Below are 23,772 nucleotides of genomic sequence, written 5' to 3'. Positions count from 1 at the left end.
CCCACCTCGCTTCATGTCTCTCCTCTTCTATACCAGTTGTTTTTGTGGAATCTGTCACCTGGGGTGCATCAAACGCTCAGCTCATTCTGCTGTAATGAAAGACCTTAAACTTAGATTCTGTCTTTCTATGTGGGTGAGATTTTCAAATAAGCCTAAGTCAGCAAGACACCCATGATGATATAAAAGGATTTGGGCATATAACTCCTCTGAAAATACCAGCCTGCATTCAGGGGTAGATCCAGGGGAGGTGGAAAGGAGTAAGGTGCAATGGTTCAGTCATACCTGCTTTTATTCCTGCAGCAGTGTAAGCAGGAGGTACCTGGCTCCTCATCAGGGTGATGGGGAATATGAGAGAGATGGTGTGGTTACCCTGGACACTTTCCAACTTGGCTCCAGCCAAATATGTGTCAGTATCAGTGGCAGGAGCAGTGGCAGTTGGAGTGGGGACAGGGAGTCACCACAATAATGGAGACCAGCACAAAGATCAGCCAGAAAATCTGGGTAAGGGAGAAGATGATGGAAGCACATGGGGTTGGGGTCTCCCCAGCTTCCCTTTGTGTTCATTTAGTCCTTTTGGAAGGGTTAGGAACACAAGACTAGAAGGAGGCTTTTGGGATATTAAGTCCATTCCTCTGCAATCACAGACCATCTTTTACCCAAGGAATCCCCCAAATTGCCTCTTTAAACTCACTCCCACACAGCTGCAAAGTACAAGTTTAAACCAGTCCCTGATGATCAGAGTTCTATATAGGAGGCAGGTTATCCCACGTTTACCTATAGCAAGATTCCCCCATATTCTTTTGATGCACCTGGTGCTGTTAGAGATGGGATACTGGAATATTTGTTATGATATTTCTTATCATGTAGTTACATAGTTCAGAATTTTGAGGAGGCTTAACTGTAATGGGTCTATTGCCTCACTTACATTTGTAGTGTAGATGATTAGGGGTCTACCCAACTTGAGGAACTGAGCTACCTAAATCAAGGCTGGCCAATTTCACAGGGAGATCACAAGGCTGGCTGCCATTTTCACAGGTTAATCATGGCAGGACACTTATTTGGTGTCAAGGAAGATTAATCAGAGACCTGAACTGGAACTGTAATCTACCATTGTCTTGGCCATATTGTACATCTGGATGGAGCAAGGACATAGCTGCTATGGGAAGCAATGCTGAAATTATGAAACACATTTTGCACTTTTGAATACTTGGGTTCAGAGGATATGAACAAAGCCCTAACAGAGAGACAAGGAAAATTCATGGACCAACAAGCTATTTTTATGGAACATCATCTGGCATCATGCATAGGATGATTATCTCCAACTATACAGTTGTTCCAGTAAAAGATTTCACTTCACTGAGAATAAAAAAAAAACACCTTGATTCTCACATATTTTGTGGACCATCTTGACTACAGTGACACTCCCAACTGTGATGGAGATCTAGGCATTCCTACTATAGAAGCCAGATGAACCAGAAGACTTTCACTGATATGAGGGAAAATTAAGAAAAAAATTGGGCTTTAATGCTTTTTACAGAACCAATGTATGGTAAATTGGAGGGAGACCACAATACAGTTCAGACCAATGCCAGCTGAAAGAAAGGGAGGGGTGGGATTTGTGGAAAAATTATATAAACAAGTACCTGAAGGAAGACTCCTGAATCCATGTTTAGGTATGTTAATAAGTTACTTGCTTTTCCAAATGCTAAATAACCCAAATGAGCACTCGTATGTGGGCAAAATCCAGTATATACATTTGCATGTCAGAAATATTCAATATTTATGATTATTTACTTTTGAAATCTAAAGCAGGGGCCGGCAACCTTTTGCAAGACTCAGACTGGAATAACCTGGCTCTAGTCCAAAATGGGTCAGGTGGCTTCAGTGGCATATCAGCAAAGGAGGCCTTTCCCCATTTCCATGCTAGAATCAGGCAGATGAGAGCTACATGCATGCCACCACTGCTTCTCCCAGTCCCCCACTCCCTGGCTACAGTATAGGTGTAGCTTCCAGCTGGTGGGCAGCTATGACAGGATCAGGTATCTGCAGACTGAGTCTGTGCTTGCACTGCTTCTCCTCCTTACCCATCTCTCCATCTTCCCCTTACTGGCTATAAAGTTGGCACATCTGGAAGCTGCCCAGCCCCTGCACAGATCCACACTGGCCAGAAGCTGTGCCCATGTTGCAGCTTGGGGTTTGGAGAAGGGAGATAAGTGGTAGCAGAATGGATGCAGTCTGCAGATGCCTAGTCTTGATTCATCTCCCCGCAGGCTAAAGAATGCATGCTGCAGCTGAGGGAATGAGGAGGCTGGGAGAAGTGGTGGCAAAGCTCCCGGCTGCCTGGCCCAGGTGCAGGCAAAACCCCCCACTGCTAATGCACAATCTAGACTGTCCAGCCTGTGTTGGACTGAAGCTGGGAGGATGGGGAGAAGTGGCAGTGGCATGGGCACAGTTGCCTGGCTTTGTAGTGGGCATCGGGATGAGCACAGGCAAAGCCCTACAGCTCCACGGGCCAGATCCAGTGGCTCCCCAGGCTGGATCTAGCCAGCAGGGTGTATGTTGCCTACCTCTGATCTAAAACATACTCTTATTAAAAAGCTTTAAAAGGAGTGGATTTTTGCATAGACCCCTGATGGATCTTCCTTAATTTTCAGCTGTGACTCACCTGTCTCAGTGTCAAAGATGGGTTTGGACTATGAAACTGAGAAATGTACTGCCAAACAGGAAAGCGCAGCTTTGCTTTAAAAATGACTTCTCAGATTTTTCTATTGGAATATCACTATGTTATTGAAGTTGATCGTAACATTGACAGTTAATGAAATCCCACCAATCCCACTTCTTGATGTTTTGATGAGAAAATTATTTATTTACTTCCTTGTTTAAGTAAATGGGTTTAGTCCCTGTACACTCCACTTCTAAGAAGCAAAAAACCATTATAAGTGATAAATCCAAGATACTAATATGGAGCAAACTAGAAGTTTCTTTCAGCATGAATTCATCTTCATTTATACTTGGAGTAAGGAGAAAGTGATGCCATTTAAAAACAGCATAATCCAGTGCTTTGAAAATTCACCCTTTTTATCATTGTGGGGGGACGTGGAATGGGGAAGAGGGCTGGAGTTGGGGAAAGAACGTGTTGCTTGATAAAATCGCCATTGACTTGCTTAATGAGGATTTTATGTACAAACCATATGTACTTAGAAGTGGGAAAAATACAGAAAGCTGTTTGAGTTGCTGTTGCAGGAAATGACCACCCATTTAGTTCAATACCTCATCATCCATTTCAAAGTGTCTGGCGTGGTGCTGTGTGAGCAAATACAGGCCATTCCATTCTTTTATGTGCATTCTTTTAGGTCCCTTCAGGAATCACATCTTTCTTGAGGTTAATTGTATTTTTTCCCTGTTGGCTGGCACAAGAAGCCTAAAATACTTTGCCTAGCTTACATCCAGGCTGTGCTGGCTCCCTGCACAAAGCAGTGTCCAGCATGGGGTTGAGTCGTCAGAGGCAGCCTTGATCAAGAAGCACAGCAGCATTCTGCATTTACTATTTTCTGAGCCGGTGGAGGGGGGCTGTGAAGGAGGGGTCAGGAACCCATAAGTCATTGCTAATGGAAAGAAGTGGGGTGGTGAGGGAAATCTTACCTGTTCATGATACAGCTGGATTGATTTTGGAGAGGAGAATTTTCACCCTTTCCTCTCCGAGCTTAAAGTCTAGATCAGTGAATCTCAGCCAGGGTGCTCCAAGACCCTTTCAAGGGTGTTGTAGGATGCCACACAATGTTAATCCTATTAGGTATTCAAGCAGGATTCACAAAATAATCCCAGAGATTTTGAATAGGAATGTATAGTGTCAAACCATTCTGATCTCTTTCTGAGTTCTTTTCAACAAAAGAAGTGCTCTATTATTTTTCCATGGTCAAAAGCTAAATGAAAACTAAGAGCTGGTCTTTCTTGAGGGGTGCCTTGGGTCTAAAAAGGTTGAGAAGCAGTGGTCTATATTGATTTCTATAATAAATTGAGCACATGGGGATTTTTGATGCTGTCAGTTGGATTAGATGTCAGCTATCATTGTAGGAAAAAATAATGAATCTTCAGTGAACACAGTTCTTTTTTCATATACCAAAGTAGCTCCAAATTTCTACGGGTAGAAATAGGACAGTGGGTAGAGACCCTGTTTCTAACTCTTGACCACCAACCCTATTTCATTCTCTTTGTTCTACCACTGTGGGCTGAGGAGGTCCTATGCTGAAAAGCAGAGTCTGGCACAATACAGTTGTATATGTAATTTGGCCACATTATGATCTGCACACCCAAGTGGCATGTGCCACCATGTATGACCTTAGGCCTGGGCAGATGTTACACTCGAGACATGCTTAACCAGTTAATCATGTTTTAAGTATTAATCTGGCCACACATGTGCATTAGTTAATGGTGTGATCAGACAGGGAATAAGCCACAAAGTTATTGCACAAAATATGTGGAATAACTTTGTAGCTTGTTCCCACTGCATCTTAATTTGAAAATGTGGCCAAAACTGATCAGCTGACTGGCACTCCCAGATTGAGGAATGTAGTGGAGTCCTTTAGGACTCTGATGAGCACCTAAGGCTGGGCATCAATCAGCAGACTGGCACTCTGACCCTGGTGCACTGGGCATGCAGCTTGCTAATTATTGGCTCAGGGTGAGCCCAGGCTCACGATTGCTTTGCCTGCACCAGCAACAGGGTGTGATTTGGACCTGATCCCCAAGCCCACAGTTGCACTTCCTACCATGCACATATAAGAAGTGCTGGTATCAGGAGAGCAGCTCCCATCATGCCTTTAACTGAATATCTACCAGAGGCCTTAGTTACCGTTTAATATAGGGCAAGAGTTACAAAATTTGGGTGCCTAAGTTTGGTTCCCATGCAGGGGCCTGTTTTTCAGAGATACTGAACACACGAAGCTTCTACTGAATAAGTAGGACTTAGAGGTACAAAGTTGAAAGTCCCTGTATCAGTAAACTCAGCCTACTGGAAATTTAGAAATGTCCTTTGCAGATATACCTTCATCATTCCAAATATTATTTTTCTGAAGTGGATATTCTCTGAATTTTGGATATTTATCTGTTCAGACTATCAGGATTTGCATTGTAAATATAATTTAAAATAAATTTTAAATATCATCTTTGCTTGGTGTTTAGAGTCATACAAATGATTGGCAGTGGATTGCTTAATAGCTTTTTTTACAGTATCATGAAAATCTCTGGCAATGTATCTAACTAAGTTAATTTACAAGTGATATAGGCATTAAAGGCCAATATTTCAGCTCACAAGGGGTAGACCAGATGCTATGAGGGCCAGACCTTTAGTTGGAATAAATTGTTTTTGCTCCCTTGACCTGAAAGAATCATTGCTGAAGCAACTGAGGGTGCAACAAATAATATCTTCTACTTTTCTTCACTTCCAAGTTAAACAAATACAGATTAATTGCTTATTACCTAAATGGATATTTAAATAAACTCTCTAGACTTCAGGGACTAATACAGCTTTTCTGTAAAGCACCTTCAAATTTGTTATAAAATTCAGTAAAGTGCTCACAGCCTGCCAAGCTTGGGTGCATGGGCTATTAAAAGGAAACCAAAAAGGACCGGTGGACCCAAATATGAGCCTTGTCTGTATTCATGCAAGCTGGCCATACCCTTACAATGCCATTGCTGTATGGAAATCAGGCTCTCTCTTTTCTTGTATAAGCTGTTTGGGGCCAGGATCATCTTTTGGTTTTGTGTTTGTTTTATCCCCTGCTCACTGGGCACTATGATGATGCAAAGACAACAATATCAGCCTCTGAAAGAAGAAAGATTTTGTTTTGCCTGCATGTTCTATAGCCTCTAGTTGTAAGATGATTGTATTCTTCCTTTCTGAGAAGTGATTTTTTTTCTCCATTTAGGAATGCAAATTATAGTGTGGCTCTTATTTCATGGAGGGCAGAGATGTAGATTTGGAACATAGAAGGCACTATGTCTTTTTAATTAAGTATTTGCATTATCTTCAGTTGTGTTTTATATAGATTTATAATGCTTTCAGCAATATGAGGTGTCCCACACTTAATTGCTAGACTAACTTCTATACAGGTGATTGTATCCTATCTATACACTAGAATTTATGTGACTTCTTTCCCTCCTTCCATTGGCACACTATCGGCACTTTTACATGTGCTGTAGGAGTGAGGGGCAGTGCTTTAATTGGAGTGGCTCTGAGAGCCACTTTAATTTAAGCACCGTGTCTCATGTATCAACATCCCCAGACTTAAAAGTGGCAGCAGAGATGCTTTGAACTAAAGCTCCTCCAATGAGCATTTTTAAGCACCGGGATGTTGATACATGAGATGCAGAAGGTTGCCAGAGCACAGTAATTGCCACACTCCAGCAGACTTGATTAATCGGGTGTGCTCCAACGTGCTGGAATTCCAGCACGTTGGAGCAGCCTCCATGCTTGTGTATAGGCACCCTATGTTCTTAACTTCCTGTCCTAAACCCTTATGTCATTTTTCTGTGCTTTGTTGAATATAAGATATATTCCAGTATAGCTTCATTTATGTGCTAGGTGAAATGTACACCCTTTCAGTGCACCCTGAATTTCCCTTTCAGAGAAAAATATATAAAAATATGTTAAAACCAATTGGTGCTGCCTAATGTAAGCTTTTAAAATCATGTACCAAAGGTCTAGGACAGCGTTTTCCAAACTTTTGATACCTGAAGCATGTTTTTTTCTGGCTTAAAAATCAGCAGCACATTTCACTCTTACCCAAAAAGTCAGGGGGTTTGCACCAACTCACCACTGTTCATCTATATATATGTGTATGTATGTATGTATATAATGACTTGTGCAGTGGTGCCCAATCTTTTGGCCCCATGGGCCATATTAATAGTTCTGTGTTGGTCCAAAGGATGGTTCCTGTCTGTGGGTCTAATCCTGCTGCGCAGGACTGGCATGGCCGGGCCCAATCCTGCCACATGGAGCTTGTAATTTTGGTGGCAGGGAATGGTGGCAATGTTAATTGCTACTGCTCCCCCACAGCCAAATTTCTGGTCCCTTGAGAAGTCCCACAGGCTGAATGACATGGTGCATTGGGCTAGATTTGAAGCTGATAATGCTGCAGCACACAATTTAGGTATCATGGTTTTAAGAGATATAGGTCCTGTTCAATATGCATGTCATGCATTTCTAGAGGTCTCTTTCAGCGCTGTGTTTCTATGATTCTATGATATTTTGTCCAAGTGGTTCTGGGAGATGGTCCGCCATTTTGAATTTTGATTAAGTTTGGGTCTGGGCCTTAGAGCTGGTATTTTGTTTTATACATAAAGTATATCTTATGAGATTTCTGGCCAAGGTTAAATAACTGTTATGAAGCAGATAATACAGCTTTTCCTTCAGCTTCAATGGTGAAATATATTAGCTTTTTTTTGAGGGATTTTGCTGTCTTATCTTTTGAAACAGCTGGAGTGGGAACAGCCCTCATGAAAAATAGGGTCCTACATTTTTATCCATCTCAGAACCAAAAACTTTTGAAAGAGGGCTTAGTTCTGAGATTAGAGTCAAGTTTCCTTCCCCTGGAGGGTGACTTTTTGAAAGGGGTTCAGAGGCAGTTGGGAGTTTGGGATATTTTGGTAGAATTGCGAGTAAAATTTCTATGCAGGTAACAAATATAAGGGATTGATATCCCTTGGTAGCAGGGAACTGAACGAGCATCTGAGTTAAAAAGTAGATGCAGACACTATTCATAGAGACAAAATACCAAGTTGATGGCAGTACTATGGTTACTAGAGCTTATCATTTTCCCCCTCTCCAGCCAGAAACATATAGGAGCAGCTGTCAGTTGAAATGAGTGCCAAGGCTGATCTTGGCTGAGCACTCAATTGACAGAGAAGGATATTGCTGTATATTCTGTGAATTATACTTCAGGTGAAGGTGGTAATTAACATTTCAGTCTGAGATTGTCAGTTTTGTGTTCATCCCCTGGATTCAACATGCATCATCTTACCATGCTCTTTTGCAGTCCTAAAGACTGAAAAGTATGCAGTATTCCATCACCATGTCATAACGAGTTTGTGTGTGAGACACAGAAAGAGAAACAGCTGCTCCTTATGCTTTAGCTATCCTTGATCTAGCCAAAAGGAAGACACTGTTTCACAGATTTCATGAATTTTAGGGTCAAAAGGGACCTATTAGATCATCAAGTCCAACGCCCTGCCCTGGGAAGGAAAGAGTGCTGGGGTCAGATGACCCCAGCCAGGTGTTTGTCCAATCTCCTCTTAAACACCTCCAAGGAAGGAGACAGCACCACCTCCCTTGGAAGCATATTCCATATTTTGGCAACCCTCACTGTAGAGAATTTTTTCCTGATGTCCAATGTAAATTTGCTCTCCTTCAGTTTGTGGCCATTGTTTCTAATTACCCCAATGGGCACCCTGTTAAACATTGTATCCCCTATTTCCTGCTGTCCCCACCCCCCGATGAGTTTGAGTTTGTAGACGGCCACAAGATCACCTCTCAGACTTCTCTTGCGGATGCTGAAGAGATTCAGGTCTCTCAATCAGTTCTCATAGGGTTTTTTCTGTAGGCCTTTAACCAGATGGATGACCCTCCTCTGAACCCTTTCCTGCAGTGTAGCACTCAAAACTGGGTGCAGTACTCCAGCTGCAGCCTGAACAGTGCCACATAGAGGGGAAGTATCACCTCCCTAGACCTGTTTGTGATGCACCTACTTATGCAAGAAAGAGTGCGGTTAGCTTTATTTATCGCTTCATCACATTGGTGACTCATGTTCATTTTGGAGTCAACTACGACTCCGAGATCCCTTTCCACAGTTGTGTTACTTAGAATGGTACCTCCCAGGCTATAGGAGTGCTGATGATTCTTCCTCCCTAGGTGCAACACATGGCACTTACCTTTATTAAACTGCATCCTGTTCTGTTCCACCCACTTCCCCAGCCTGTCCAAATCCACCTGAATTCGCTCCCTGCCCTCTAGTTTGTTTACCTCCCCCCATAGTTTGATGTTGTCTGCAAACTTGGACAGGGTGCTTTCTACTCCTTCATCCAAGTCACTAATGAAGATATTGAACAATACTGGTCCCAGGACAGAATCTTTGGGGACTCCACTACCCACATTTCTCCAGGTAGAAACTGACCCATCCACCACCACTCTCTGGGTGCAACCCATAAGCCAATTTTCCACCCACTGGATTGTGTAATAATCTACATTGCAACTGTTTAGTTTATTTATAAGAATTGGGTGGAACACTGTGTCAGAGGCTTTTTAAAATCTAAGTAAATAACATCTACCTCTATTCCTTCATCCAAGCATTATGTGACCCGGTCGTAAAAAGAAACCAGGTTAGTCAGGCAGGATCTGCCTTATATGAACCCATGCTGGTTGCCCCTTAGCATTGTTTTACCTGCTGGTCTCCCACAAATGTGATCCTTAATAATTTTCTCAAAGGTCTTGCCAAGGATAGAGGTGTGGCTAACCAGCCTATAGTTACCTGATTCCTCCTTTCTCCCCTTCTTGAAAATAGGGGCCACATTGGCCCTTTTCCAATCCTCTGGGATCTGTCCTGAGGGCCACGAATGCTCAAACAGTTGTGCCAATGGATCTGCTATGACTCCAGTTAATTCCCTAAGTACCCTAGGGTGCAGATCATCAGGGCCTGTTGACTTAAATACATCCAACCCCTCCAGGTGCCCCTTTACTAGGTCAGCGCTGACAGTTGGTGGGTTGGTATCTATCTCGCACTTACCTAAAGTCCCATTGGGATGCATGCTTATATTCATGTCCAGGAACACAGATGCAAAGAAATCATTTAGGAGCTCTGGTTTAGCCATCCTGTCTGTTACCAGTTGCCCTAGTCCATCTTGAAGGGGCCCTATGTTACCCTGCGCTTTCTTTTTCTGTGCATTTAAAAAATTACTTGTTGTTATCCTTAACTTTTGCTGCCAGCCTAAGCTCCATTTTTGCTTTGGCTGTCCTCACTGCTTCCCTACAAGCTCGAGACAAGCAGGTATACTCCTCCTTAGTGGCTGCCCCCTGCCTCCACAGCCTGTAGGCCTCTCTTTTCCCCTCCAGGCTCTCGTGAATTTCCCTGCTCTACCAAGAAGGTTTCTTTGCCCTCTTGCCCCCCTTTATGTGTACTGGGATGGTCCCTTTCTATGCCTACAGGATCAGTCCCTTGAGAAATGCCCATTCTTCCTGGACTCTCATCTCTCCAATGCTTTTGCCCATCAGTCCCTCCCTAACTAATCTCCTGAGTTTGTTGAAGTTGACCATCCTGAAGTCTAGCACTTCAGCCTTACTAGTTATCTTCCCCACCTTTCGCCGGATAGTGAGCTCTATCAATTGGTGGTCACTATCCCCTAGGTTACCTTGTACCTCCAGATCCCCCACCAAGTCATCCCCTGTGGCCAGCACCAAGTCTAGTAAGGATTTTCCTCTATTTGGAATGTTTACCTCCTGTGATAGGTGAAGGTCCTGTAAGCAGGTTAGAAACTTACATGAATGGGAAGGCCTGGCTGCCTGTTCTTCCCAGCAGATATCTGGTAAGTTTAGGTCACCCATGACAACCAAGTCCTTTGAGCACACTGCCTCTGAGAGCTGTCTTGAGAATTCTAGGTCTAACTCATCACCCTGATGTGGGGGTCTGTAATAGATCCTCACTACCAAGTCCTTTTCTCCCCAACTCCCCTGTAATCTGAACCATAGTACCTCAATTCGCCCATCTTCTAGGCCCTACTTAAGTACAGAAGATGTATATTGCTCCTTAAATTAGAGAGCAATGCCCCTGTCCTTTTTTCCCCCACTCTATCCTATCTGTACAGCTTATAGCCCTCAATGCCTACTACCTAATCATGGGTAGGGTCCCACCAGATTTTTGTTAGCCCAACCAGGTCGAATTCTTTATTTGCAAGCAAGAATGCAAGTTCCTCTTGCTTGTTCTCCATGCTTCTAGCATTAGTATAGAGACATCTAAGCCCCACAGGAGATGCCCTTCTGTTATTTGAGACACAGCAAAATTGCTATGACTGAAAAGGGTGGAGTGTACAGTTAAAGGACCTGATTTTTCAACTCCCTTGTACCTTTTGTCATCATTTTCATCTGTGCAAGGTGGTTTTAGCATTTCCCTATATTAAAATGATAACCTTTGATGCCCACTTTGTGCTTGCTATACACTTATGGAAGTGAAACAAGATGCAACACAATATAGGATTAGAACTTAGACTTTGTACCAGGGAGGCCATGGTTGTAGCTGTGTTGGTCTAAGGACGTAGGCAGACTATTGCCTGAAGAAGGGTGTTTGTTCCCAAAAGCTTGCGAAGAACAGTTTTTCCAATGATTTAGTTGGTCTAATAAAAGATATTACATCTACCCAAAGAACCTTGTCAGACTTTGTACCTGCTTTTCTGGTTAGTTACTTCAACTAAATAGAAAACAACAATAAAAAATACCTCTAGATTTCCCTTAAAGCAGCCTCTCAACCCTTCTTTTAGCAATGCTTTTTAACTCTATATTGCTGTGCTCTGAACTGTATTTTAAATTGTTCCATAAGCACATTTGTGAGGAAGGCATTCTTTATGGAATGTGTATTACATTCATTTAACTTTCTCGATTATTTCAGTGATCTGTATTTCATGAAAAGTAGCGATGTGAATATAGACAGTGAGTGTGAACCTTGTACAGTTGTGTCTATATTCAAGAATACCAAAAACTTTTGCTTCATTTGGGTTTAATCTGGTCATTGGCAGAATCATAGCTACTTAAACAACAGCCTGTGATTCAGTTGCATAATTTGTATTAGAGGCCACAACTAAAATCAAAATCCTATTATATTAGGCCTTGTAGAAATCATAGGAAGAAACAGACTTGTTGCTGCTATTCCAGTCCTCAAAACTGTCCAAGGCATTTCACAGAACACACGGTAAGCCAGGACTCCTCCTCTGGAGAGGTGATAGTCCAATTTAGTTAGAATCAGAAGGCCAAAGATAAATTAGTAGGGGTGGAAGAGGAGGTATTGAGGAACTAAGACAAGAGCAATAAGATACCTGTGTGCCCAGTTTGGCTAGGGACAGACATTCAAAAAGTCTGAGCCTGAATTGATTCAGTCTTTGCAGGTTTGTCTAACTTGGCTAGGCTGAACCAGTTTGTAAGTGCACAGACATCCCCTCTGGACTTAAAAAATGTAGGCACATGCCTGCAGTGGCTCAGGCTAGAAGCCAGGGGCGCTAGAGAGGCCCTCCCTCCCCTTCCAGTGCTGAGCTGAGGGTGGGGCATGGCCAGGCCCCTACAGGATGCTCTGATATGTCCCCCCTTCCTCCCCCCAGCAGCCCAGCACGGAATGCTTATTACCCCAAACTCAGTTTTTATCAACCCATTAAGAAAACAAAGCCTGTCTCCATTAGTGCAAGCTCTTCTTAAATAGCTTTTTAAAGGAAGGACCTTTCAAAGGAAGGACCTGTTGATTTGCTCCAAAAAGCCTGTCTGCCTTTGTTGCCTCCCACAGCACAGGTTGTAGCCAGCATCTAGTCTGCCAGCTAATGCTCAGAGGTGTAAGGCAGAGGGGTTGGGGAAATAATCACTGCTTAGCAGGGGGACGCCAGGCAGTCTCTGCCAGAGCTCCAGCAAGGGAGCAAAGGGGAAGGGGGAATTCCTGCTTAGCAGTGATTGGTGAGTAGGAGCGGGGGGGAGCAGCCTGCAGTCTCTGCCTGAGCTGCAACTAGAGAGCAGAGGGGAGGGGCTAGCTCAGCTGTGGAGCAGAGAGCATGCCAGGATGCTGGGGGAGTCTGGTTTATCTTAAACCAGCAAGGGGGCTGGAACAGATATTGAATAAACCAGTTTCAGCCAAATCAGTTAAGTTTGATACTACATTCAACTAGGTTTATCTCAAACTGGCTTCAGCCATTCTCAAACTGGTTTATATGCACTGAACATTTGTTCTGTTACAAGTTTAAACTAGTTTCTGATCTCTTAAACCAGTTTATGTGTAATGTCTGTCTCTAGCCAAATGTTTAAGGCCTGTGTACACCTAGATTGCTCAATTAAAAGTTTTATTTTAGCAAATAAGTAATGGTTTGCTCCTTATACATATTACACTGGACAAGAAGCCCCACCAGTAGTCTGAAGCATTCAGCACAGACCAAGGTAACAAACAGGGATGTGTGAAGTGGTGGCACCTACAGTGACATAAAGATGGTTTAAAATGTACATCCTCTTTCCTTGTACTGAGATAGTTAAGTAGAGAAATCAGAAACCCAGATCTGAAAGAAGCCAAACTTAAGTGAAGTTTAGGTATGGGTCAGGCCGAGCTCAGTACTGACATGATTCCATCAATAACTGGATGTTTAAATAGATGTTATATTCCCTCTGCATCTTGTCACTGTTGGAACTTTCAAGACCAGTGCATTTGTGCTTGCTACTAGCATAATAAACCCTTATTCTTAAACTAACCTCTGTCCCAGTCTTGTCTTGCTGCTATAACTATGGCACATTTTGTTTCTGAAAATAAAAAAGGACTACTAGACCGCTGTTAAAATAGATATATTTCATTTTCTTTGCCTTTGTACAATAAAATAATTGCTGCACAAACTTCAATGAGTATATCAGATTACAGATGAGTGCAGACCCAAAGTTTTTCAGAACTGCAAAGATCTGGTTTTGTTTAAAGTGGCATTCATCCTGGTGTACTTTTGGGAGCATAATAGCTGTACTTTATCAAATGCTGACTGTGCTTACAGTCCTTTCATTTCACACCAGGGCTGAGAGATTCTTGCCTACCATTGCCAGGTGGTGGCACCTATGTCTGCATGCTTCCCATTCATTGTTGCAGCTTCTGGAAAGTCATCACAGCAGCAGGTTGGCTAGGTTGGAAAGCAAAAGATTTTACATGCAATTGCCTTCTCTTGCAGGAGGAGACCGAGAGCGGATGACAGCTAACCATGAGACATATCTTCTTATGGCCAGCACACAGAATGACATGGAGGACTGGGTGAAATCCATTCACAGGGTTATATGGGCACCTTTTGGAGGAGGTGAGTTCACAGGAAAAATACCAAAAATACTAAGAGAAAAGGTAATGCCTGACTTGCTTTGTTGTGAGTTTAGGTCCCAGCTGGAGACTCCAAGTGAAGAAAAGGAGTCTAGTATAAGCCACATACTTAACATATTTTAAAGTATGTCACTCTCAGGGTATAAGTACACATTGCAGTTCTCATGTGCTAACACTAAAAAATGTAAGGTGGTATTAAATTTTGCATATGCTATGAGTAGTTGCATGTTAAGGGTCAATACCCGCTCTAGTATGCACAGCTTTGACTTGTCACTAGGGGTAGAAACAAAAATTACATGTACACCAGTATAAGTGACTGGAAACTGATTCAAAATCTGTAAGAACAGAAGTTCAGTGCTCAAAAACCACTTTCAAAATGGCTGAAACCAGAGTAAGATAAACCTCTATGGATGTAGTATCAGGCTTGTTTTAGGTTAAATTGGTTTACTGAACTTCTGCCCCAGATCCCCTCCAGATTCAAGTTAACTCACAGTGCCCTAGCATCCCACAATGCTTTGCACCTTCCCTACAAATCCCCCTCACAGGGTGGGCAGGCTAGCCTTGGCCCAAGCTGTCTGGTCCAGCCAAGCAAGGAGGTGTGACCTAGCACCCCCGGCTTCTGGTCTGGGCCACTGCAAGCCCATACCTGAATTTCTGGAATCAAAAGTGGATGTCTGTGTGACAGGGGGCCAAGTCAAGATCAGATCTTAACGTTGGTCTGCCGCTCTGTTTAGGGCAGTCTGCCCTGCCTCTCCTGCCATGACTTGCTGGTTAATAAAATGGATGTAAGGTGCAGGAGGCTGCCCATTTAGTGCCCCAGTGCCAAGGGCATTATACACAGCTCTGATCTTCCCTTACCATGTCCCATGCCTTGCAGATGGCATCATAAGTTGGTAACAGTTCCAGCCCATGGCTGGGCCAAACTTTGCACCTTGTAGGACCCCTAACATTCAGTTTATACACTCTACCCTTCCCAGGGCCTCTTTCATACCACCCTCTCTCACAGGGCTTCTTTCAACCCACCCTGCTCCATGAGTGGTCCTCTTGGACCATCAGGCTTAACTACTCTCATTCTGGCCAGTTCACACACAGCCCTTCAGGTCGCTCAAATAACCCTACTCTATGTGGACTGGCCTTGTGCCTCACACTGGGCTGACTCCCCGCCACCCCCCACTCTCCAGCAGGCAACTTCACATGTTCACATTCTTATGGGGGTTGGCCTATACACTGCCCTTCAGGCCACCTCTACAGCCCTAGTCAGCACACCCCCAGTGCAGCCCTTCAGATCACCCTTGCAACCCTACTCTACACCCCTAACGCACAGTCTTTCAGGCCGCAACAGCTCACTCTACTATGTGCGGGCCACCATACTGACTTCTGCTCCTTCATCAGGGCCACTCTATCTCTCTGCCCCCCTCAATGGGGCCTCCAGGATCTTATACTGCATGGGGCGCAGATGTCTGGAGACATGCCTAGCCCCTTTGCTTGTCCCTACATTAGGGTATCCCACCTGGATGTGGGGGCTGGGGTTATAAGGCACCCCTACCCGCCTTTCACTATGGAGGCAACTGGCCTGGCATTTCTGGGGAACTACCCCACCATGGGTAATCTCACCAAGCCATCCTTCCCCAGCAGGGTGTAGTTTTTGGTTATACCCAGGACCAGGAGCCTTCTGTCATCCCCGTAGCTCCTGCACTTACCTCCTTAAAGTGGCAGACACCAAAGGTGCTCTGCCATAGTCTGTTCACTTGCTTATCAGTTCAGTCTACACAGCTTAGACTAACCTGCAAAGACTGAATCGATTCATCCTCAGACTTTTTGACTGTCTGTACTTAGCCTAGAGGGCTGGTGAGCAGTACCATAGCTAGGAGCTGCCAAGTCTGTCCCTTGACTGCCTGACTTTCCAGCAGTTCCTTGCTTGACCCCTCTGCCCCACCTTCCAGCAGCTCCCCACTTATGTGCCATCCAGCACCCCCACCATGGCTCCCCATTCACACACAGATACACAGCTCTTTCTGGTTCTTTCTAAGTCCAGGGCTGTAGAGTTCTGGGTGATAGATTGTCTGGAGGGCTGGGGGTTAGGGCACTGTGAGCAGGGCATCCTGGGACCAACCATTTGCTGCTATTGACCCTGTGGAGCAGATTGATGTTATTGTAATGTGAGTTGCCCAACACCACCTGGAGAAAATCCTCTCCTGAAGAGGCATAATTTTGAGGTACTCAGAAAGCCCCTGAACTCATCTTTTCCTGCCTTAATGCTCAGACACTCCAGTCCTAATATCATTTAACCCATGGGAAAGGTAATGCCTAACAACACCCTCACTTTGGCCAGAATGATAGCGATTTCAAGAGAAATTGTCTGATGAAATCAATTTTCAAATACAAGGACAACTCAGAGAAGGATAATTCTTTATGGCTGCATGCAATAATATTACTAAAACATTTTGCTTTATTTCAGTACTACCTTTTGGTGCAACCTACTGTTGTGGCTCAGTAGTAGAGTCCTTGTGTGCAATGTGAGACAGCTGCATTAAATTCCTGGATGCAGATGCACATATAAGTATTGCCATCGAGGCACCAAATGTCTGGACTTGGTCTGGCCTTTGGATTCTGTCTCAATGCTCTAAGGAGGGGACGGAAGGTCTGGGCACCCTCCACTGTTCCATACGTCTGCCTAGTCATGTGTTAAAGGTTCTGGTGACCTCTCACGCATACACCACGATCCAGAAGGATTGTCAGTTGCCTTCTACTACCTTTCCATGCAAGGATTTCAACACACCTTACAGAGATACACAATTCCACTTCTGTGAAGAAAGGAACTATTATCCCTGTTACAGAAGGGGGAACTGAGCATTAAGATCCCAGAAGATGAGGCTAGAACTCAAGACTTCTGCACTCCTGACCCTATCCTTTGACAACATTTATTTCACTTTAAAAAGCCTAGTTCTTTGCCCACTGATGGAAACATTGTTATAAAGAAACCAGATGAAAAATATAGGATGGCATATTGTGCCTGTTTGGATGTCTGTCTGCTTCCCAGTGTTACTGTTTATAAGCAAACTGCTATGAGTTTCCTAAAGCCAGTGCACCTGTCCTGGGGCTCTGTGCTCTTTTTTCCACACTGAACACCTGTCGTATTTACTGCAGTGAGAGAGAACATGTATAATGCACATCCTGGATTCATTCTCCTTGCTTTATCCTAGCAAGAGGAGACTTTTAGGAAAAACGAACTGTACATTTTATACAATATTTTTATTATGTACATTGGGAGAGGGATTAAAGAAAAATGAATGCAATGGCTGATACATGATCCATTGATTGTCAACCAGTATTGTCACAGTCACACCCTCTCAGCAGGTCTCGCAGCTGGTTTAGTCGTAGTGTCCTTCATTGATAGAGAGCCAAGCCTTGATGTTTACTTTAGAGTGGTACTAGCCAGGAAAGGTTGGCAGTGGTTGTCCCATAAACTACAATAGCTGAGGCTGATAGTTAATATTATATAAAGTACATTGCATCCTGCTGTAAAGCCTGTTGTAATATTTAGATGTAACTGTGTACTATGGTATGGATAACTTCTCTTTTGGTTGGCAAATCTGAAAAAGCAAATAGCTCTGCTTCATTTTAACAGCATAACAGCATTGCCACGAAGGCATTTCATCTCAAGTCAATAGCCCACTTGAGTATTGGGATGGGACAGGATGGGATGGGACTTGTATATAACTTGAGCTAGGTGGCCCTTGGTGTCCCATCCAACCTTGTGGATCTGTCTATGATTATTATTTTGTCTGGAAAATAAAAGCTGTTTAATTGTATGGCTTCTTCAGGCATTGAGCCCCATTTTCAAAAATTGGCAATAATTTCCCCATCAGCCAAGAGCATCTGTATTTAAACAAGGTCATTTCTGATTTGTCAATAGCATTGTTTGCTTGTGAAAAAAAAATATCTGGCACTTTATCAGGAATACTCATGTTGATTTGCAACAGAAAAGAGTGGCTACTATTGCTAAAAACTGCTTTTATTGACTGAAATTCACCCTTTCCACTTGTCAGTTAAACCACAGGGACCCTAGTTCTGTAGAAAAAGATAATTGTGGACAAAACCTTTCTAGGGAACCAAACATCTGCCTTTACCCTCCTTTCAGGTCATCTTTTTCTTCTTAAGCAGAAAGTTTGACCTCTTGCTGGTGGGCTGTCCGGTGGCAATCTGCTGGCAGGAGTCCTCTTTGGCACTGTCTTAAGTATGTGTTGTCTGCAGTTCTACATGGCTACTCTTGGGGGGGGGGGGAATGCCTGCTAAAAGGTGGATGTGAGACTATTCCCTAGACTAACAGGAATCTCAACCTACATACTAAACAAAAGGTCCCAATGGCTAGTGAATTCTCAAACCCTAGATATGATTCCTTGCAGATTTTTTTTTTAAAGTCTGAGTCTCATCTTGTTTCTCTTACAAGTTTGATGGGTAAGGAGCTATTGGAATGCCTAGAATTTTTGCTAACCATGTTCATGTAGCCCTACAGCCATCTGCTCCATGCCTCTTCTAGATTCTTTTTATGTTCCAATCTAATAGCTGCCTAAGCCACTAGGACAATATTACATTGAGTAGAAGGAGAGACAGTTTTTGAAAGGAGGGAGGCTATGAGTCTGTCTGCATATAGGGCCTTCATTTCACAGCATTTGAATACCTCACAGATAGTACTAAATATTACTACACAACACTCCTGCAAGTGGAAAAGTATCTGCATTTCACAGATGATGCACTGAGGTGTCCAGTGCTATGACTGACTTATCCAATCCATGTCCATACTGTAGCAAGGCTAGAGAGAGACCCCTGATCTCCTGAGTGCCAGCCCACTGCGTTCATCACTAGACATCTTCCCACTCATAATGTAAGAGATGGGTGTTGTGGAGATTTGGTTTTTGTATGCAAACTGTGTGGTGTGCCCATGAAACTGCCATAACATTGTCACATGTAAAGAAATGTTTAGTGCCGTGTATTGTGAAAATGCCTAATGGAACATGGTGAATATTATTTTGCCTAATACCAGATAATACTAACGGCTTACCTACTCTTCGAATTGATTCAGTTTAAGCAACTTATAAGTGTGTTATTATATTGGATTTCTTGGACAAACGTGTTTCCTGTAAAATGAGTTGTTCTAGTGGGCTTGAAAACCCACTTGAAAACATGAGAAGAGGCTAGGGGCTGATTGTAGCACAGAGGGTGGTATTGAGCATAACAAATTTTACTGATTTTAGAAGGCCTGTCACAAAATTGGTATGTGTTGGCAGGAGGTCTGACAGTTATTGGGAGATAGAGAAGTGTCTTGTAGCAGGAGAGATTTAAGAATTGTGCTTCCAAAGATTTCCTTATTATTAAGTCTAATTGTATTTTCCCTATTTAATTCTCAAATTTAATTAAGTTAGCTGTTTGGGATTATTAGAAGGCCTAGTGAGGCCTGTCTGTTTTATGGTTATATGTACATAAACACATGTATATTTTTATTTTCCCTTTGTAAATGATGTCAGAACCAATGTGAAATGACCATAATTTATGGATAAGGGAACATATATTTATCATTATTATTAGACTTTGCTAGTTTTGTGTTCTGTATTTATGGTATAGATATATGAGACTTTACAGGAAAATAAGGACCACGGATCTGATGGTGTTGATCAGCTTGACTTCAGTGGAAGTGTGCTGATTTAAACCAGCTGATAATCTGTCGGTCTATGCTCCTAGGAGTTGATAATATATTTTATTTAGATTTAAACCATTTAAAGTCTACAACAGAAAAAAAACCCAGATACAGGAAACAAAATAACTCAGCCTGACAATTTAATCAAAACCAAAGTGTCCATTTTACCCATGCTGTCTGAAGCTTCAAACTAGATGCAGTAAGCCATGCTAGTGTGATCTTACCCAAATTTTGCACTTTTGGATGTTGAAAGTAAATTTCCCTTAGAATGATCAGTCCTTTTTGGTGTTATAAGCAGATGTATGTGTATTCCATAAGTGTCTGTGCATGTCTGTAATGTCTGTGTGCCTCCTGTAAAGCTACTCAAATTTAGGGTCTGCCTGGTGGTGGAAATGGCATTCCAGTCACGAAGCAAATAGATCTATAAATGATTAACCAGAGCATTAAATTGTTACTTGTTAACTTGTACTTGGAAGGGGGTGGGGAGGGGAAGGGAATCAGTGGAGGTGTTCAGTACAAGATTGTTTTTGAACCCAAAGAAGAGGAAGGGTACTAAGAACATTCTTTAAAAAAAAAGAAAGAAAGAAAATACCAGGGCATTTAATGCTTGTTTGCACATGAAATTCCTTTCCCAATTAAATTAAAAAGTGTTTTTTAAAGAAAGTAAAGACTTGAGCTTTGATTGCAGAGCTTGAAAACAGGAATAAAGTGAAGGAAGGGAATAGTAGCAGGGGAGGAGGGGGAAGTCACAGCAGCATTTTAACCGGGGATAGGAGGAAAGTTGGAGCCTCCTATGAGAGTGAGAGCACCGAGACCTGCTGCTTAAGTTGCCACACGTGACAGCAGCTTGAAGTCAACTCAAAGTCAACAACCAAAAAAAAAAGAAAGAAATCAACGTTGCAGCAGCTCCCTCCTTTAGATTGTTTTGCCTGCACCTTTTGCATACAGCTGGCTGAGCAGAAGGCAGCAGCAGCAGCAGCTCTGAAACACTCTGATGAGAACTGTGGGAAAGGGAAGAGACGACCACAATATCCCCTTCGCGGAAGCATGCATTCTGCAGTCCATCCCAAGAATCTTTCCGGCAAGGAAGCAAGCACTGCTGTATCTGACATGCCTCTAACACAGGAGCCTCTGATAGTTTGAAGGCAAAAAACAAAAACAAAACCCAAGCAAGAAACCTACAAGGACATCAGGAAAGGGAGGCGGCTACATAAAAGGCTCTTTGAAAAGAATCCATTCTGGACAGAGCCATTTGGGTGAAGGTGCCTTTATAAAGATTCCCTGTTTGCACAGATAAAAGGAGTCAGCAAGAAGTATCCTGGATAATTCTTCAGGGGTCTTTTTGTCATTGTTTGCATTTTTTTTCCCTCATACATCGCTATGTGCTGACCTTTTCCAATGGAATTTGAGTCCCCTGCTACTCTACCCACAGTTCCAGCTGAGAGGAAGAGCTCTTTTCTCCCACCCCCCCATCACCACTCCCTCCTTCCTCCTGCAGACACTTCCATTTGAATAGAAGATATATCTTTTCGCTGACATTCTTTTGTTGTGACATGGCATAACAGACAGTTGTCTCACAGCAGGAAATTAAGGAAAAAGAGCAAAGGAATTAGAAAGACAGAAAGAAATTGTCCCCAGAGGAGAACTGAAGCAGGAAAGATAACATTAAAAAAATTAAAACTCTATGAAGATCTAGAAGATCCGAAATCTTCAAGCTCTAGAATAAAAATGTACTATAAAAAGCTCCCAAGCAGCCCATAACAATGAACAGTCATGGTGTTTCGTCTGGCTGCAGCTTTTAAAAGAAAGCTTTGAGGGTGAAAGTGGGGCCCTGGCCTATATGATGCCTGAAGATAAAAATGCTGGGGTCCGCACATCAGGTGCCTTAGCATCAGCTCCTTTCATTCCTAAAACTACCTATAGGAGAATTAAACGGTGTTTTAGTTTTCGCAAAGGTAGGTACAATCTGTCACTGTGTTCTGCTTTGCTTTTAAAGCCTGTTATTCTATGTTGTGGAGGAGGCTGTGTATTGGGTGCAAATGAGACTTCCAAAATAAAGGGCATGAAACAATGAAGACACCAACATTCCATGAATGATTTACTCATTTTTTGTTCACTTATTTGTGGTTGGAAAGCTTAACATTTTATCCTCTGTCTGATCACCCATGAATGGGCTGTGTGAGGTGGTATGAGACAATTATTTTGTGGTTCCTCAGAACAATCCCAAACTGAAAATCAGTGAAAGGAGAGAGACAGTTTAGCTTGTGATGACCTGATTTAGCTGCCAGATTGGTAAAATAAAGCAAAAGAGTCTGATTTATACTTTTGGTTGCATGGGAGCTGGGTGGGGGGGGAGAGGGGAGAGGAAACAAGACAATTGCGTCTGTCCAGAGGATCAAATCCTTACACCCAAAGACATCTGATAGACTGAAGTGGATTCCCTCATCATAAATTGTGTTGTTGCATATGATTGCCTTGCTTTGTATCATCCTGTTCTTCTGCAGCTTGCAGTCACAGTTCCACCCCACTGCAGTGACATTGTTAGTCAGTTCTCATCTGCATTGCACACAATGCTACTGAAATAAAGTATGGCAGTTATGGGATTAAGGCGGGCTTTTGAATATATCAGCAGGTAGTGCTGGAAGAGGAAACTGTCAGCTCATCTAAAAGAAATAATAAGGGAGATGGAGGTGAGTAAACAAATTTGTTTACTCCATTTTCTGATGGGAGTAAACAAACTTTGTCTTTCAGGACTCTGAGAAGAAGCCTATAACAGTCACGTGCTTGTTCTAAGAAGCATATCTGAAAGGGGGAATGAAAATAAAGGGCCACATTTTCATCTTCATTCAGAATGGGAATAAATGACCTTGCACAAGGGCTGATCTCTACTTTGCTCCTCCACTAGGATGAAGTTGAAGCTGCAAGGTGGCAGGATACTGGGTCTAGCCCTTGTTTCCCCATACTCTGCAGAGCCTCTGTCTGTGTTCTTACCTTTTATTTTGCTATCCTTTCTTAGACTACCCCTTGGTGGCCCCACATGGAAATGACCTGCAATGTTTCAATTACCCTCCAGCATATGCAGGTTGCAAGGTATTCTGTCTTATCAACCCAGCAGATCCAGTGTTAATATGGCATCTCTGTTGCCTTTTAGGGTTATCTACACTGGCAAATGTTAACAGAATGTAACCTTACAGGAGGAAGCAGTGTTAGTTAGCTAAAGTATATTTAAAACCATACAGACACTTGGTTAATGCCCTAGCAACTCCCATTGACCTTGGTTGGAATGGCTGGTGTTCAGTGCCTCTGGGAATCAGGTCAAGAGAGGACATATATGGTTATGTGCCAAATGTATGTGCTAATGTATCTGTTGGTGCAAACTACTCTGTAGCTCTCCATTCCCTCCATAGGCACTTAACTATTTCAGGAATGTTTAGAATTTGAGAAAAAGATTAAGAGATTAATTTCTAGACGGTTGACTATTTTTGACTGTGTGCTGCCACAGGCTTCTCACAGAGAAACAGGATTTCCAGCTGTTTGGTTTGGGGCTTGTTTGTTTTTTTCCTTGTTTTTTTTTTCACCTACATGTTTCAACACACGAACTGTTCTGAAAGCTTGAGAGAAATCAGTGTGCTCAGGAGCATAAGACAGATGCAGCTGGAGAACTTGCCGTTATTCTGCTGTTTTCAGTGTCACACTTATTTTAGTTGCACTATGTTACAAAGTCTCTCTCAAAAGAAATATCATGGAACAGTATGGGCCAGATTTTCAGAATTTTGTGAACATGTTTAAGTTACCCCCGTATAGCACTTACAAGCACTCCCCCTAGGCAAAACTTACTGAATTTAGTATCCAATGTTAGAGCTTTATTACACATTGCACTGTGAGCTACACAGGTGTTGATCAGTGTTATTGCTAGCTTAAATATGGAGCAGTCATGTTCAGGCCAGCAGGGTCCTGGAGAACTTAAAAGTAAGAATTTCTTCACTCCCTCCCCCCCCCCCC

General features: G+C 42.9%; 1 protein-coding gene and 1 long non-coding RNA gene across 6 annotated transcripts in view; one reads left to right on the top strand and one right to left on the bottom strand.

Moving 5' to 3' along the window:
- Window positions 1–23,772, top strand: part of ARHGAP24 (Rho GTPase activating protein 24) — a 629,348-nt gene that overhangs the window by 525,206 nt on the left and 80,370 nt on the right. For 2 of the 5 annotated variants that reach the window (XM_019525835.1, XM_019525837.1), the window contains one exon: window positions 13,936–14,058. In XM_019525835.1, the coding sequence (XP_019381380.1) occupies window positions 13,936–14,058 (123 nt within the window). Of the gene's footprint in view, window positions 1–13,935; window positions 14,059–20,329; window positions 21,726–23,772 lie in introns of those variants that run through there. The other 3 variants (XM_019525839.1, XM_019525836.1, XM_019525838.1) reach the window with 3 other exon arrangements.
- LOC109303638 lies at window positions 9,578–9,848 on the bottom strand. Its single transcript, XR_002099163.1, has 2 exons — window positions 9,780–9,848; window positions 9,578–9,667 (listed from the first exon to the last, which is right to left on the bottom strand). It is a non-coding gene; the product is annotated as an uncharacterized LOC109303638 (long non-coding RNA).

This window comes from Gavialis gangeticus, unplaced genomic scaffold, assembly GCF_001723915.1.
Source record: "Gavialis gangeticus isolate Ggan-Ray unplaced genomic scaffold, GavGan_comp1, whole genome shotgun sequence".
Classification (NCBI taxonomy): Eukaryota; Metazoa; Chordata; order Crocodylia; family Gavialidae; genus Gavialis; species Gavialis gangeticus.
Note: the sequence above shows the minus strand (reverse complement) of the source record. Positions and strands in the feature narration are given on the sequence as shown.